Genomic DNA, 15,611 nt, shown 5'->3' with positions numbered 1-15,611 from the left:
GTTGTATACTCGCTTGCCAGTTGAGGGAGTAAGTACTTTTTGCAATTCAGTCTGGAGGAGGTTACACTTTTGAAACGTCTCTTTCTTTTATACCTCATTTGGTTTTACTGTAAATTTATGGATTTTATTGTTTGTTAATCCTGAATTTTGCATTAATCTAAATTAATCCAATGTTAGCTATACTACATTCTATTTTCAGAACTCATGTTTTCAGTCTTTATTAATTGAAGGTAACACGATAAATTTATATGTTTAAAAATTGGGTCAAAAATCATGCTGTGTATTTAAATATCTTTTCTTTCAGTAGAGCATAGAAAAACTCTCTCAAAATGTGATCTTCATTATGTATCATGCCATAAACTATATAATGTTTCTTAGATTTTCATATTTATTAGATGAATCCGATTATTTTAATCAATCTAAAGGTAGAAATCCAAATACCTGTATTATAAACCACTATGACGTAACTAAATACAAATCAACACCTTTTGCTAATTTAAAAACACATTTTGAGTCATTTCAAAGATATTTGGTCCAGTTACATGTTACTTTACTTATTGACCCATAGTGTTCTCAAATTAGTCAACTACAAAATAACTGATGGGTAGAACATCAGTTCCGACATCAGTTTGTGAGTAATCTTTAACCATAAAGTATATTGGTATTAATTAGCCCATTGCTACATATACGCATATGATTGTAAACAATGCACTTAACATAATATCAAACTGATTCAAACTATGCGTAGTTCAAAACTGAATTTGGCCTTTCCTAATTTTTGCAAAACAACGATGTTGAGCAGATGTTAATAGCCATCATATAACTTTTACACAAACGAAAAAGTATGCGAGCTATTTCATAGCGTATAATAGTTCAACAATTGTATATAATTTACTCCTGTTATTGATTCTTCCGTTTTTGCATTATTCTACAAAACCACATGGAATATTGAGAATATATTAATACACTTTTATCGTAAGTAGGCCAGAATTGTAGATTAAATATATAGGTTTTTTTTGTTCTTAGCTGATCGATTAAAGCATTGAGTTAAAGCATAATTAAATAAATTTAGATAGATTTCGGAATATTGTATAGAAAGTATCCTATATAATCACGTTCATATCAGAATTACCTTAGAAAACCATTCGCATATACATGTGTACATCGTATTATTTATTTGTGTTTTTAGTGTTTTATAGAGTACCATGTGTTAATTTTAACGTATGACATTTGTATATCTTTGGTATTTGATATTTCAGTTGCTGCGTTACTAAATAAAGTATGATTGTGTTCAAATAAAGTGGGCAATATTTTTTATGCTAATTTATTATTATTACTACTTTTGATATTATTGTGACGTTTGGTTCTTTCGTAATTTTTATATTTCAATGTTTTGTATTTTTTTGTCAAATTTGTAAAAATGTACCTTATAATATTAGTGCTAGTATAGCTCTTAGTAGCTCTTGGTATGAATAGCTCTAATAAAAGAGTGACTTAATATCCCATTTGTACTCTTGTAGTCTTGGTGAACCGCGGTTAACTCTGGAATACTTAGTAACTGATACATACTTTGAAACTAATCTATATTTGGTAACTTCTGAGTGCATTGTAACTGATGAATACTTAGTAACTGATACATACTTTGAAACTAATCTATATTTGGTAACTTCTGAGTGCATTGTAACTGACGAATACTTAGTAACTGATACATACTTTGAAACTAATCTATATTTGGTAACTTCTGAGTGCATTGTAACTGACGAATACTTAGTAACTGATACATACTTTGAAACTAATCTATATTTGGTAACTTCTGAGTGCATTGTAACTGACGAATACTTAGTAACTGATACATACTTTGAAACTAATCTATATTTGGTAACTTCTGAGTGCATTGTAACTGACGAATACTTAGTAACTGATACATACTTTGAAACTAATCTATATTTGGTAACTTCTGAGTGCATTGTAACTGACGAATACTTGGTAACTGATACAAACTTTGAAACTAATCTATATTTGGTAACTTCTGAGTCATTGTAACTGACGAATACTTAGTAACTGATACATACTTTGAAACTAATCTATATTTGGTAACTTCTGAGTGCATTGTAACTGACGAATACTTAGTAACTGATACATACTTTGAAACTAATGAATATTTGGTAACTTCTGAGTGCATTGTAACTGACGAATACTTAGTAACTGATACATACTTTGAAACTAATGTATATTTGGTAACTTCTGAGTGCATTGTAACTGACGAATACTTAGTAACTGATACATACTTTGAAACTTATGAATATTTGGTAACTTCTGAGTGCATTGTAACTGACGAATTCTTTGTAACTGATACATACTTTGAAACTTATGAATATTTGGTAACTTCTGAGTGCATTGTAACTGACGAATTCTTTGTAACTGATACATACTTTGGAACTAATGAATATTTGATAACTTCTGAGTGCATTGTGACTGACGAATTCTTTGTAACTGATACATACTTTGAAACTAATGTATATTTGGTAACTTCTGAGTGCATTGTAACTGACGAATTCTTAGTAATTGATACATACTTTGAAACTAATGTATATTTGGTAACTTCTGAGTGCATTGTAACTGACGAATTCTTTGTAACTGATACATACTTTGGAACTAATGTATATTTGGTAACTTCTGAGTGCATTGTAACTGACGAATTCTTTGTAACTGATACATACTTTGAAACTAATCTATATTTGGTAACTTCTGAGTGCATTGTAACTGACGAATACTTAGTAACTGATACATACTTTGAAACTAATCTATATTTGGTAACTTCTGAGTGCATTGTAACTGACGAATACTTAGTAACTGATACATACTTTGAAACTTATGAATATTTGGTAACTTCTGAGTGCATTGTAACTGACGAATTCTTTGTAACTGATACATACTTTGGAACTAATGAATATTTGATAACTTCTGAGTACATTGTAACTGACGAAATACTTAGTAACTGATACATACTTTGAAACTAATGTATATTTGGTAACTTCTGAGTGCATTGTAACTGACGAATACTTAGTAACTGATACATACTTTGAAACTAATGAATATTTGGTAACTTCTGAGTGCATTGTAACTGACGAATTCTTTGTAACTGATACATACTTTGAAACTTATGAATATTTGGTAACTTCTGAGTGCATTGTAACTGAAGAATTCTTAGTAACTGATATATACTTTGAAACTAATGTATATTTGGTAACTTCTGAGTGCATTGTAACTGACGAATTCTTTGTAACTGATACATACTTTGAAACTAATGTATATTTGGTAACTTCTGAGTGCATTGTAACTGACGAAATCTTAGTAATTGATACATACTTTGAAACTAATGTATATTTGGTAACTTCTGAGTGCATTGTAACTGACGAATTCTTTGTAACTGATACATACTTTGGAACTAATGTATATTTGGTAATTTCTGAGTGCATTGTAACTGACGAATACTTAGTAACTGATACATACTTTGAAACTAATCTATATTTGGTAACTTCTGAGTGCAATGTAACTGACGAATTCTTAGTAACTGATACATACTTTGAAACTAATGTATATTTGGTAACTTCTGAGTGCATTGTAACTGACGAATTCTTAGTAACTGATACATACTTTGAAACTAATGTATATTTGGTAACTTCTGAGTGCATTGTAACTGAAGAATACTTAGTAACTGATACATACTTTGAAACTAATGTATATTTGGTAACTTCTGAGTGCATTGTAACTGACGAATTCTTAGTAACTGATACATACTTTGAAACTAATGTATATTTGGTAACTTCTGAGTGCATTGTAACTGACGAATTCTTAGTAACGGTTACATACTTTGAAACTAATGAATACTCCTGTAACTTCTGAGCACATTGTTACTGATAAGTACTAATAAGTAGCAAGAGTTACGTTGATGCTGTAACGGTTACTGCGGAGTACCCATTTAGCATATCTCTAGTTCTATGTTACTAAGACAGCTGGTAATATCTCTTCAGTTGGACTGGTAGCTAAGTAGATAAAAACACTGCTCCGGATTACAATTCTAGTTAAGTATCATGATACAATAATCCACCTTTGTGTGCAATCTTCTTGCATATGAAATCAAAGTGCCTTTATCACTGGAACAAAATTGCAATATGAGGAGGATTGGTGATTAACTTGTGACTTGTTTGTATACGCTTGTTCCCGGCTCGGTAATCCACCTTGAACTGTGACAGTTATCAAGCTTGGCGACATTCCAAATTGTTTCTTAGCAATCACACAATTAGTCGGTAGTGACATGTTTGAACCTGTCTCACTCTGCACACTCAGGAATATGTTAATTATGCGTGCTGGTATATGGCATAAATTGTATCGTTGGATAACAGAACCACTTTGAATATTAAGTGGTGTGAATGTTAATATTCGTATAAAATGTTTATCATTTGTAATAAATATTATATCTACGAAAGTATCCATGATAAATAACAGACCAAAGCAGCCAGTGGTGTTAATAAACGTTACATTGGCCCATTTATTTATTTCCCCGTAACAACATTCAATGTACTTATTTCCCCGTAACAACATTCAATGTACTTATTTCCCCGTAACAACATTCAATGTACTTATTTCACCGTAACAACATTCAATGTACTTATTTCCCCGTAACAACATTCAATGTACTTATTTCCCCGTAACAACATTCAATGTACTTATTTCCCCGTAACAACATTCAATGTACTTATTTCCCCGTAACAACATTCAATGTACTTATTTCCCCGTAACAACATTCAATGTACTTATTTCCCCGTAACAAAATTCAATGTACTTATTTCACGCTGACGCCTGCAGCCTCGCAATACACTCACACGTCACAGTTCCCTTATCAGAAGTCTCCAGCCATTCCACAATATTACTGCCGGGTGTTTATACTGTAAGATCCCTCTAAGATTCACAGTAGCATGGAAGTATAGTTCAATGGGAATAACATTTCAAAGCACAAATAATCTTGAGGTTTTAATTTTAAATTGTTGCAAAAGAATATTACAATTTAAAAAATATCACTGTCATAACTACTTCAGTACACAACGTTATTTTATATTTTACTCATGCAACTACTAAATTATGGTATAGTCTAAGTATTTTAGAATAATTAGTATGCTTTATTATGTAGGCCACTGTGTTGTGGTTATATGTAAGCAATATTCATGCCCACTATAATTTGTGAGTTTAAATATAAAACATGATATTTCATACACTTTCGCATTTATAGTATTATTACCATAACACGGTCATATAACATTTACTGAGAGCTACTTTAAGAAAAGGAACAGTCATATTATTTTCATGATCTAAAGATCAAATCAATTGGAAAACCTGTTTTTTTCTAATTAAAATATTTTATAAATAAAATCGAAAATGCTAAAAAACGCTAAAAATTGTGTTTTAACCTGGAAAGTATTCAAATAAATCGTACCTGTGGCACAGAGCACATAAAGGAGATGGCCCAAGCGACCGCCAACATCACCTTCCCTCTCCTCCGAGCATCAGATACTTTGAGAGGATGCAGCACGGCAAAGTAACGGTCGAGGGAAACACAGACCAAGACGTTGGACGAGAGGTACAAGCCGAACGCTCGGAAGAAGAGGAAGATCTTGCAGGCGGCGTTACCGGCGATCCACTGCACCGTGATCCTCCAGCCGATCTCCAAGGGGATCACGAGGAAAGTGACGATGAGGTCGGCGATGGTGAGGTGCGTCATCACCATACTCATGCGGGACTTCCTGTGGCGGCTGCGGACCAGGGAGATGAACACGGATAAGTTACCGACGGCTGCCACCACGAACAAGATGGAGTAGACTATCACGACTATCAGGGAGTCAGAGTTGAACCGCAGATTGGGAGGTAGTTGACGGTAGACACCTGTCACGTTGTCCCAAGAGTCGTTTAGGCCGAGGCAGTCATCGCAGAGGATTGGAACCCTTGTGGAGGAAGCCTGGACACGCCCAGACACCTCGCCCTGAAACAGACGTATGACGCTCGTCACCTTCAGTCTGGGATAAGGGGAGTCAGATAAAGGTAAATCACTAGTGACTCTTGACAATAAACGCCGTAATCAATTGTGTGGTCGTTGTAGAGAATTGAAATCCTCGTAGAGGAAGCCTGGGCACGCCCGGATATCTCACCCTGGATGATGCTCGTCACCCGAAAATAAATTCTCCATTAGCAGATCAGTCATTGCAGAGGATGCGAGTCTAGACGGAAATAATCTGAAATAAAAAAAAGAAAAGTTATCTAGGTTAAATCAATACATGTTGAATTGACCTAAGAGTTGTTCAGATGGAGTTAGTTACGGGGAAATATAAGAATCTAAATTAACAGCCAGGAGAAGCTTTAACATTTCCCTTGGACATTTTTTTAATTTTTCTCTAACATTTTCATCTTTTATCACTTCATAACGTGACTGTCAAAGCCAAGAGAACGTGAAAATGAGAAGCTGTCAGGTACGATCTAGTCGCAGAGTTTGAAATTAGCGAATGAAACGTGCATACTTCTCAGTTATATTTCAATGTTGGAAATCGACCTCACGCGTTATCACTTAGTGATATTTGATTGTATAATAACAATAATAAATGGATTTAGACAGTAACAACATATACAGTTGTACTGCAATTGTCATAAGCAATAGTCAACAGAATAATGCGCACTTCGCACCTGCAAACATACACTTTGAGAACTTCTCACGCTACAAGATATGTAACACCAGATCCATCTTCCACGCAAATTGTAAGAATGTGTGAACCAATAAGCAGAATAGAAGGCGTGTTGAACTAAATCATGCTCCAAGATATGTAACACCAGATCCATCTTCCACGCAAATTGTAAGAATGTGTGAACCAATAAGCAGAATAGAAGGCGTGTTGAACTAAATCACGCTCCAAGATATGTAACACCAGATCCATCTTCCACGCAAATTGTAAGAATGTGTGAACCAATAAGCAGAATAGAAGGCGTGTTGAACTAAATCACGCTCCAAGATATGTAACACCAGATCCATCTTCCACGCAAATTGTAAGAATGTGTGAACCAATAAGCAGAATAGAAGGCGTGTTGAACTAAATCATGCTCCAAGATATGTAACACCAGATCCATCTTCCACGCAAATTGTAAGAATGTGTGAACCAATAAGCAGAATAGAAGGCGTGTTGAACTAAATCATGCTCCAAGATATGTAACACCAGATCCATCTTCCACGCAAATTGTAAGAATGTGTGAACCAATAAGCAGAATAGAAGGCGTGTTGAACTAAATCATGCTCCAAGATATGTAACACCAGATCCATCTTCCACGCAAATTGTAAGAATGTGTGAACCAATAAGCAGAATAGAAGGCGTGTTGAACTAAATCACGCTCCAAGATATGTAACACCAGATCCATCTTCCACGCAAATTGTAAGAATGTGTGAACCAATAAGCAGAATAGAAGGCGTGTTGAACTAAATCACGCTCCAAGATATGTAACACCAGATCCATTTTCCACGCAAATTGTAAGAATGTGTGAACCAATAAGCAGAATAGAAGGCGTGTTGAACTAAATCATGCTCCAAGATATGTAACACCAGATCCATCTTCCACGCAAATTGTAAGAATGTGTGAAGCAATAAGCAGAATAGAAGGCGTGTTGAACTAAATCACGCTCCAAGATATGTAACACCAGATCCATCTTCCACGCAAATTGTAAGAATGTGTGAACCAATAAGCAGAATAGAAGGCGTGTTGAACTAAATCACGCTCCAAGATATGTAACACCAGATCCATCTTCCACGCAAATTGTAAGAATGTGTGAACCAATAAGCAGAATAGAAGGCGTGTTGAACTAAATCATGCTCCAAGATATGTAACACCAGATCCATCTTCCACGCAAATTGTAAGAATGTGTGAACCAATAAGCAGAATAGAAGGCGTGTTGAACTAAATCATGCTCCAAGATATGTAACACCAGATCCATCTTCCACGCAAATTGTAAGAATGTGTGAACCAATAAGCAGAATAGAAGGCGTGTTGAACTAAATCACGCTCCAAGATATGTAACACCAGATCCATCTTCCACGCAAATTGTAAGAATGTGTGAACCAATAAGCAGAATAGAAGGCGTGTTGAACTAAATCATGCTCCAAGATATGTAACACCAGATCCATCTTCCACGCAAATTGTAAGAATGTGTGAACCAATAAGCAGAATAGAAGGCGTGTTGAACTAAATCATGCTCCAAGATATGTAACACCAGATCCATCTTCCACGCAAATTGTAAGAATGTGTGAACCAATAAGCAGAATAGAAGGCGTGTTGAACTAAATCACGCTCCAAGATATGTAACACCAGATCCATCTTCCACGCAAATTGTAAGAATGTGTGAACCAATAAGCAGAATAGAAGGCGTGTTGAACTAAATCATGCTCCAAGATATGTAACACCAGATCCATCTTCCACGCAAATTGTAAGAATGTGTGAACCAATAAGCAGAATAGAAGGCGTGTTGAACTAAATCATGCTCCAAGATATGTAACACCAGATCCATCTTCCACGCAAATTGTAAGAATGTGTGAACCAATAAGCAGAATAGAAGGCGTGTTGAACTAAATCATGCTCCAAGATATGTAACACCAGATCCATCTTCCACGCAAATTGTAAGAATGTGTGAACCAATAAGCAGAATAGAAGGCGTGTTGAACTAAATCATGCTCCAAACGATCTTTTAAGTTATTATCTGTTAACATCTGAAGTGACAAAACAACTGTAACACACCTCTACAGATTTTATTACATACGTAACACACATATTGCAGCCATCTAGGGCGGCAGGAAGAAAGGAACATAACCATAAATTACAAACAACACTAACATTAAAGCTATAATTCTTTTTTACGTGTGTATGTCACTGAACCCCTCCTAAATGGTTAGGACGATTGTAATGAAATATTAGGTGTGTTTTAAGGTGGATTAGAGATGGTTTTTGGTTCAATTTAAATTGTTTATTTATGAAGTATTGATTTTTTTAAATGTTTTACATTGGATCCGGCAGACTCCACTACGATATGTAAAACAAAGATACTGAAACAACAGCTGTTAACACTTTCAGCTGAAGTTCATCACAGATGTACAAACATTTTTGTAAATTTTTTTTAATACTGAATTATTGTACAGTGCTTGATCAGCAGTGTAATGGAAATCGCAAAGACGAAGTTGTTATCTAATTTTAAATTCATATTATATCAATTATCAATAAATCATCTAATTCAATGGAAATACTATTTACCTTACTAATATTAACATTATTATGAAAAGTACCTTATTGTACACAGCTATGAATGTTTGCACATACGGAAATCGAATCTGGTTAGATCTAAATTAAATTAAAAGAGCCAAAAGAAGACGCTTTATGATCGAAGTTGATTTTTGTTGGTATATACGTTCTTGCTCGGGGCACAAGGCAAACTCTACAATGGTAATGGAAATATCTTAGACAGAAATTTTATCTGAACAGGCAGAATTTGATTCTTTATAACCAAATAAGTTTATCGAGACTTATCTGTATAAAGGAAGTGTTTGAAATTACTTATCAAGGCCTAGCAACAGCTATGACAGATAAAGGTATGACATTTAGTACATAGCTTCATATTTTACCCTAGAGGCTCATAAAGGAATCACTTTTCTCTTCGACGTCAGAGCTGGTGATAAAGTTGTGAAAATTTCCATAAGAGATGCATTTCAGCAAAGACATTTTATTTTCTAAAATAACGTGTAAAAATTAATAACTGTTCCATGTAAACATTGTAATATTACAACACAATCATATGATTAATTAGTTTAAGTAACATTTAAATGTATTGATTTTATAGTCGTGAAAGATTAGATTTTGCTACAGATTTTAAAGGCTGTTATAAAACTCAGCTTAGATGTTCTTTGTAATAAGTAGGCCTTCATAATCTTCATAGGCTGTGTATATTTTCTTAACAACTCCAGAAATATCTTAGGCACGATGTATTTTATACGTATATACAATAGACGATTTTTTGCCGAAGTAGTCTTTTCAGACCGTATTTTCATCCTTATGTATATGTATCAATTTGCCAAATTGAGCCAAACCGTCATGTTACAACTTTTTCATCAACCTAGAAAAAGGTTTTTTTCGAAGCGTCTATTCAATAGGCGAGTATGAATAACATACAGTTACTTTGTTGTTAAGATCAAAACATTTCCAGGAAGTTACTTTTACGAGGTTACCTTACTTAAAACAATGACACACAAAAACCGTTTTGAAGATTGTAAACTTAGGTTTAATATGTTTGTGAGAACCAGGATAGTTAATGTGTCTTGGACAACCGAACTACTACTAACCGAGTTACAACATAACTTGCGCCTAAACAATTTGTTTTAATACATGCTTCTAAGAAACATCAGATGGAAACATTATGCTACTTATTTTAACTTGAAATATCTCTGAAAATAAGTTGATGGTATCTAATTATAAATATTATAACTGACCTGATAGTTTATTAAAGTACGTTTTCTTATTTTACTCGTGTTAAAAGAGATTATTATAATTATTGTTACATTACAGAATACTAGAAAATAACAAGAGATTGAATAGATAAATCCACAGGAGCGAAATGGTTTCTGATGGTCCTGTTATCTAAAACATCATTCCATTTAAAATCACCGGAAACCCCTGCTGCAACGGCTGAGTACTAAAGCAGTATTAATTTTACCAAAAACTGAAACAGTTTCTGACGGTCCGGATATATAAACCAGCATTATATTCCACATCACAGGAAACCCCTGCTGCAAGGGCTGAGTACTGAAGCAGTATTAATTTTACCAAAAACTGAAACAGTTTCTGACGGTCCGGATATATAAACCAGCATTATATTCCACATCACAGGAAACCCCTGCTGCAACGGCTGAGTACCTGAAGCAGTATTAATTTTACCAAAAACTGAAACAGTTTCTGACGGTCCGGATATATAAACCAGCATTATATTCCACATCACAGGAAACCCCTGCTGCAACGGCTGATACTGAAGCAGTATTAATTTTACCAAAAACTGAAACAGTTTCTGACGGTCCGGATATATAAACCAGCATTATATTCCACATCACAGGAAACCCCTGCTGCAAGGGCTGATACTTGAAGCAGTATTAATTTTACCAAAAACTGAAACAGTTTCTGACGGTCCGGATATATAAACCAGCATTATATTCCACATCACAGGAAACCCCTTGCTGCAACGGCTGAGTACCTGAAGCAGTATTAATTTTACCAAAAACTGAAACAGTTTCTGACGGTCCGGATATATAAACCAGCATTATATTCCACATCACAGGAAACCCCTGCTGCAACGGCTGATACTTGAAGCAGTATTAATTTTACCAAAAACTGAAACAGTTTCTGACGGTCCGGATATATAAACCAGCATTATATTCCACATCACAGGAAACCCCTGCTGCAAGGGCTGATACCTGAAGCAGTATTAATTTTACCAAAACCTGAAACAGTTTCTGACGGTCCGGATATATAAACCAGCATTATATTCCACATCACAGGAAACCCCTGCTGCAACGGCTGATACTTGAAGCAGTATTAATTTTACCAAAAACTGAAACAGTTTCTGACGGTCCGGATATATAAACCAGCATTATATTCCACATCACAGGAAACCCCTGCTGCAAGGGCTGAGTACTTGAAGCAGTATTAATTTTACCAAAAACTGAAACAGTTTCTGACGGTCCGGATATATAAACCAGCATTATATTCCACATCACAGGAAACCCCTGCTGCAACGGCTGATACTGAAGCAGTATTAATTTTACCAAAACCTGAAACAGTTTCTGACGGTCCGGATATATAAACCAGCATTATATTCCACATCACAGGAAACCCCTGCTGCAAGGGCTGAGTACTTGAAGCAGTATTAATTTTACCAAAAACTGAAACAGTTTCTGACGGTCCGGATATATAAACCAGCATTATATTCCACATCACAGGAAACCCCTGCTGCAAGGGGTGATACCTGAAGCAGTATTAATTTTACCAAAAACTGAAACAGTTTCTGACGGTCCGGATATATAAACCAGCATTATATTCCACATCACAGGAAACCCCTGCTGCAACGGGTGAGTACCTGAAGCAGTATTAATTTTACCAAAAACTGAAACAGTTTCTGACGGTTCGGATATATAAACCAGCATTATATTCCACATCACAGGAAACCCCTGCTGCAAGGGGTGAGTACTGAAACAGTATTAATTTTACCAAAAACTGAAACAGTTTCTGACGGTCCGGATATATAAACCAGCATTATATTCCACATCACAGGAAACCCCTGCTGCAAGGGCTGATACCTGAAGCAGTATTAATTTTACAAAAAAAGCGAAACTTTTTTTGTTGATCCAGATACATCAACCAGCATTATATTTCAAATCACCAAAAGACTCCAAAGAATGCAAAGGCTGAGATCTGATGCAGTTGACGAAAACAGAAAGTTTTTTCACGGGTTTTATACTCGTACTTCAAACAACATTTGAACGGAAGGCAACAACACCCGCCCGTAGGTCAAGAACCGAGAGCCAAGTTTAATTATATGAGCGCTGAAACCGCGTTTATCTTTTAGAATTCGTACAGTGTCTTCAAGAAATACATCACTTAAGACCCAATCGTCCGAAGTGTAAGTAAATATTAAGCTTCTGTTAACAAGGTAGAGACCCCTAAATTGTCGACTTTAAGTCTATTTAACCCGTTATATGACGGTTACATAACTCTATTGTTTTTGTGAGTACTTTTTTTACTCATAGTCTGACATTAACACATAATGTACATAATTATACTTTTGATGTACATTATTAAATTATAAGAAAATATACACATGAATAATATGTTACATAAATTAAAATCTATAATAACTTTATTCGAGAAAAATACAGGGCCTAAAAAGCAGAAATGCCCATCGTTTGAATTAAGTTACTGTTGAATTAATTTACTGTTCGGTGAGTTCCGAGCCGCTTGCAATATCTGTGGGGAGTGACGAGATCTCTCCGTGTGCCCGTGAGCAAATTCCTCGGCGTTCATATTGACAGCAGGCTCAAATTCCCATGACCACATTGAGTTCGTTTGCAGAAAGCTTAGTTCGGCTATTTTCGTAATACGGAATCTCTCAAAGATCGCTGACACTCGAGTGACACTGGCTGCATATTACGGGTTAGTTTTATCCGTACTTGTCATATGCAGTCGGGATTTGGGGTGGTGAAAGCACGCGCACGGGGTTTATTTTTAAACTTCAAAAGAGGGCATTGAGAGCTGTCTTCAGCAAACCTAGCCGATCATCCTGCAGACCTCTTTTCAAGGAACACAAAATCCTCACATTTCCATCAATTTACATCCATAGTTGTCTCACTTATATCCATAAAAATCCCCTCCTGTTCAGAAAATCCCACAACTCCAACACTTACCATCTCAGACATTCCAATAACCTTCAGATCCCTCCACACAAGACCAGTTTCTTTTGAAAGGCAATTGCGGTTTAGTGGTAAACGGTTGTTCAATGCTCTTCCCGAAACCCTTAAGGCAGAAGGTGACGGGAAATCGTTTGCTAAAGGGGTAAAGAACTTGTTGGAGGTGAAGTGCCACTACAGAGTCAGGGACTTCCTCAACGATAGTAGTAGTCTAAGGTGAAAGGTTCACCTATGATCATGTTTAAGTTATTGTTATGGTCATTTACCGTACCTTGTTATTCTTAAAATATGACTACTTTAGTATTATTTTTTATTTGTTGAATGGAACAATCCTATTTTGTACATGACGCAATTGAATGACACCATATTGTGTTTTGTCAATAAAGAAATTTGAGTTTGAGTTTGAGTTTGAGTTTGTTTTAAACAATGGTTGCTGTAAGTTTTGTAATTTTTCAACTAACTTGATGCCGTATATGGACATATAAATGTACATACTTTACTGTCAAAACGACTAATTACTGCTTGCGTAAGTTATTAAATTTGTCTTAAACTCATTGTAATCTATTTTGGATGGACTATTTGATACACCATTAAATTATATGAAGATGATATAGTGAAATCTGTTCAGACACAAGCTACTTGGAGTGAACACAAAACTCTGTAACTTGGATAAAAAGTCTTAGAAATTAAGTGATGTTTTAACTTTGAGAGTTTACGCGCGCGACTAGCATGGATAACTATCGTGATTCCTGTAGATGACCAGGCAGAAGTAACGCCACTTCGCTGCCGGCTTCGCTTTGGTTGTATGCAGAATGTGAGACGTATAGCTCATTTCATTCTCAAGATGGCCTGGGGACAGACAGCCAGATAATCTTACAAAAGAGAAGTTGATACCTAAATTAAGCATCATAGAACTCATTCTTGTACAAATAAAGCTCCATTCAAATTTGGAATCTACATATAGAATCATTCTTGATATACCTTAAACATAGTAAATTAACATTTTTGTTCATTAAATTTGGTTTCATATCCGTGTTTAAATAATAAAGTTTATACAACAAGATATCATAAAATAATGTTTAATGCGTTAGGATAGAGTTAGTCTGTATGTGTTAATATATAACCTGTGTAATATCGTATGAGTTTTATTGGGTTTGTTCACAAATTTTTTTATTCTGCTATTTTCTGGTTGACACCCATGTTTAAAACCATAAGACCAGTTCACTAACTCTAGACCTATCACATAGAGAGATATGTGCCATTATCTAACCCTGTACACCTCATACATAAATGAAGCTTCATGCACAATTTTAAAGTCTATAGTCCAGTTCGGTTTTGAGATATCATGCAGACAGACACACAGGTAGACAGACAGAAATGAAATCTTCAAACTTTTCGAGAGTTTTCCTCAATATAACGTTATGCTTGTCTAGAGTTTGCTGATAGATCTACATAAGATTGCGTCTTTGGACCTATCTGTTTGGAGGAATTTGTGGAGTATTTAGGCTTTACTCAACTTATTTAATTAACGAAGGCTACAGATTGTTGAATAAAAGCGTTTATACTTTCAGAGTTTCATTAGAAGTGGGTATTGTTATTGTTACTTAACATAATTCAAAGTTAAGTGGCAGAAAAGAATTTTAAAATCCTATCTTTGTCTCTATAATAAAGAAGTTTTTCATGTCATATAAATTACATTATATTAGAGCGTAAATCTTTTTCTTTTAGTTAAATATAAATATATATATATATATATATATATCTTATAAATAAAAATGAATCGCAAATGTCTTAGTAAACGCAAATCTCGAGAACAGCTGAACCAATTCGGTTAATTCTTTTTGTAAAATATTCATTGAAATCCATGGAAGGTTTTTAGGAAGCAAAATATAATAAAAGTTACCTGAAATTTTAATATTTTATAATTTAGAAAAATTGTAGTTTTTACTTTTCATAATCCAAATTAAACTGGCACTAAACAAATGTTCACACCTTCAGGTTTATATCAACAAATTAGCTGAAACATCTGTTTACATTTAAATTTGATCAAATATTAAGTAAACAGTGCTTCATCAGTAGTGCAATG

At 34.8% G+C, this 15,611-nt stretch overlaps 1 protein-coding gene across 1 annotated transcript in view; it reads right to left on the bottom strand.

Moving 5' to 3' along the window:
* Positions 1 to 15,611, bottom strand: part of LOC124366642 (adipokinetic hormone/corazonin-related peptide receptor variant I-like) — a 121,610-nt gene that overhangs the window by 68,326 nt on the left and 37,673 nt on the right. The window contains exon 2 of the mRNA XM_046823241.1: positions 5,495 to 6,071. Coding sequence (XP_046679197.1) covers positions 5,495 to 6,071 — 577 coding nt within the window. The remainder of the gene's footprint in view (positions 1 to 5,494; positions 6,072 to 15,611) is intronic.

The sequence above is a fragment of the Homalodisca vitripennis genome, chromosome 7 (genome assembly GCF_021130785.1).
Source record: "Homalodisca vitripennis isolate AUS2020 chromosome 7, UT_GWSS_2.1, whole genome shotgun sequence".
Classification (NCBI taxonomy): Eukaryota; Metazoa; Arthropoda; class Insecta; order Hemiptera; family Cicadellidae; genus Homalodisca; species Homalodisca vitripennis.
This window is presented reverse-complemented; position numbering and strand designations above follow the sequence as displayed.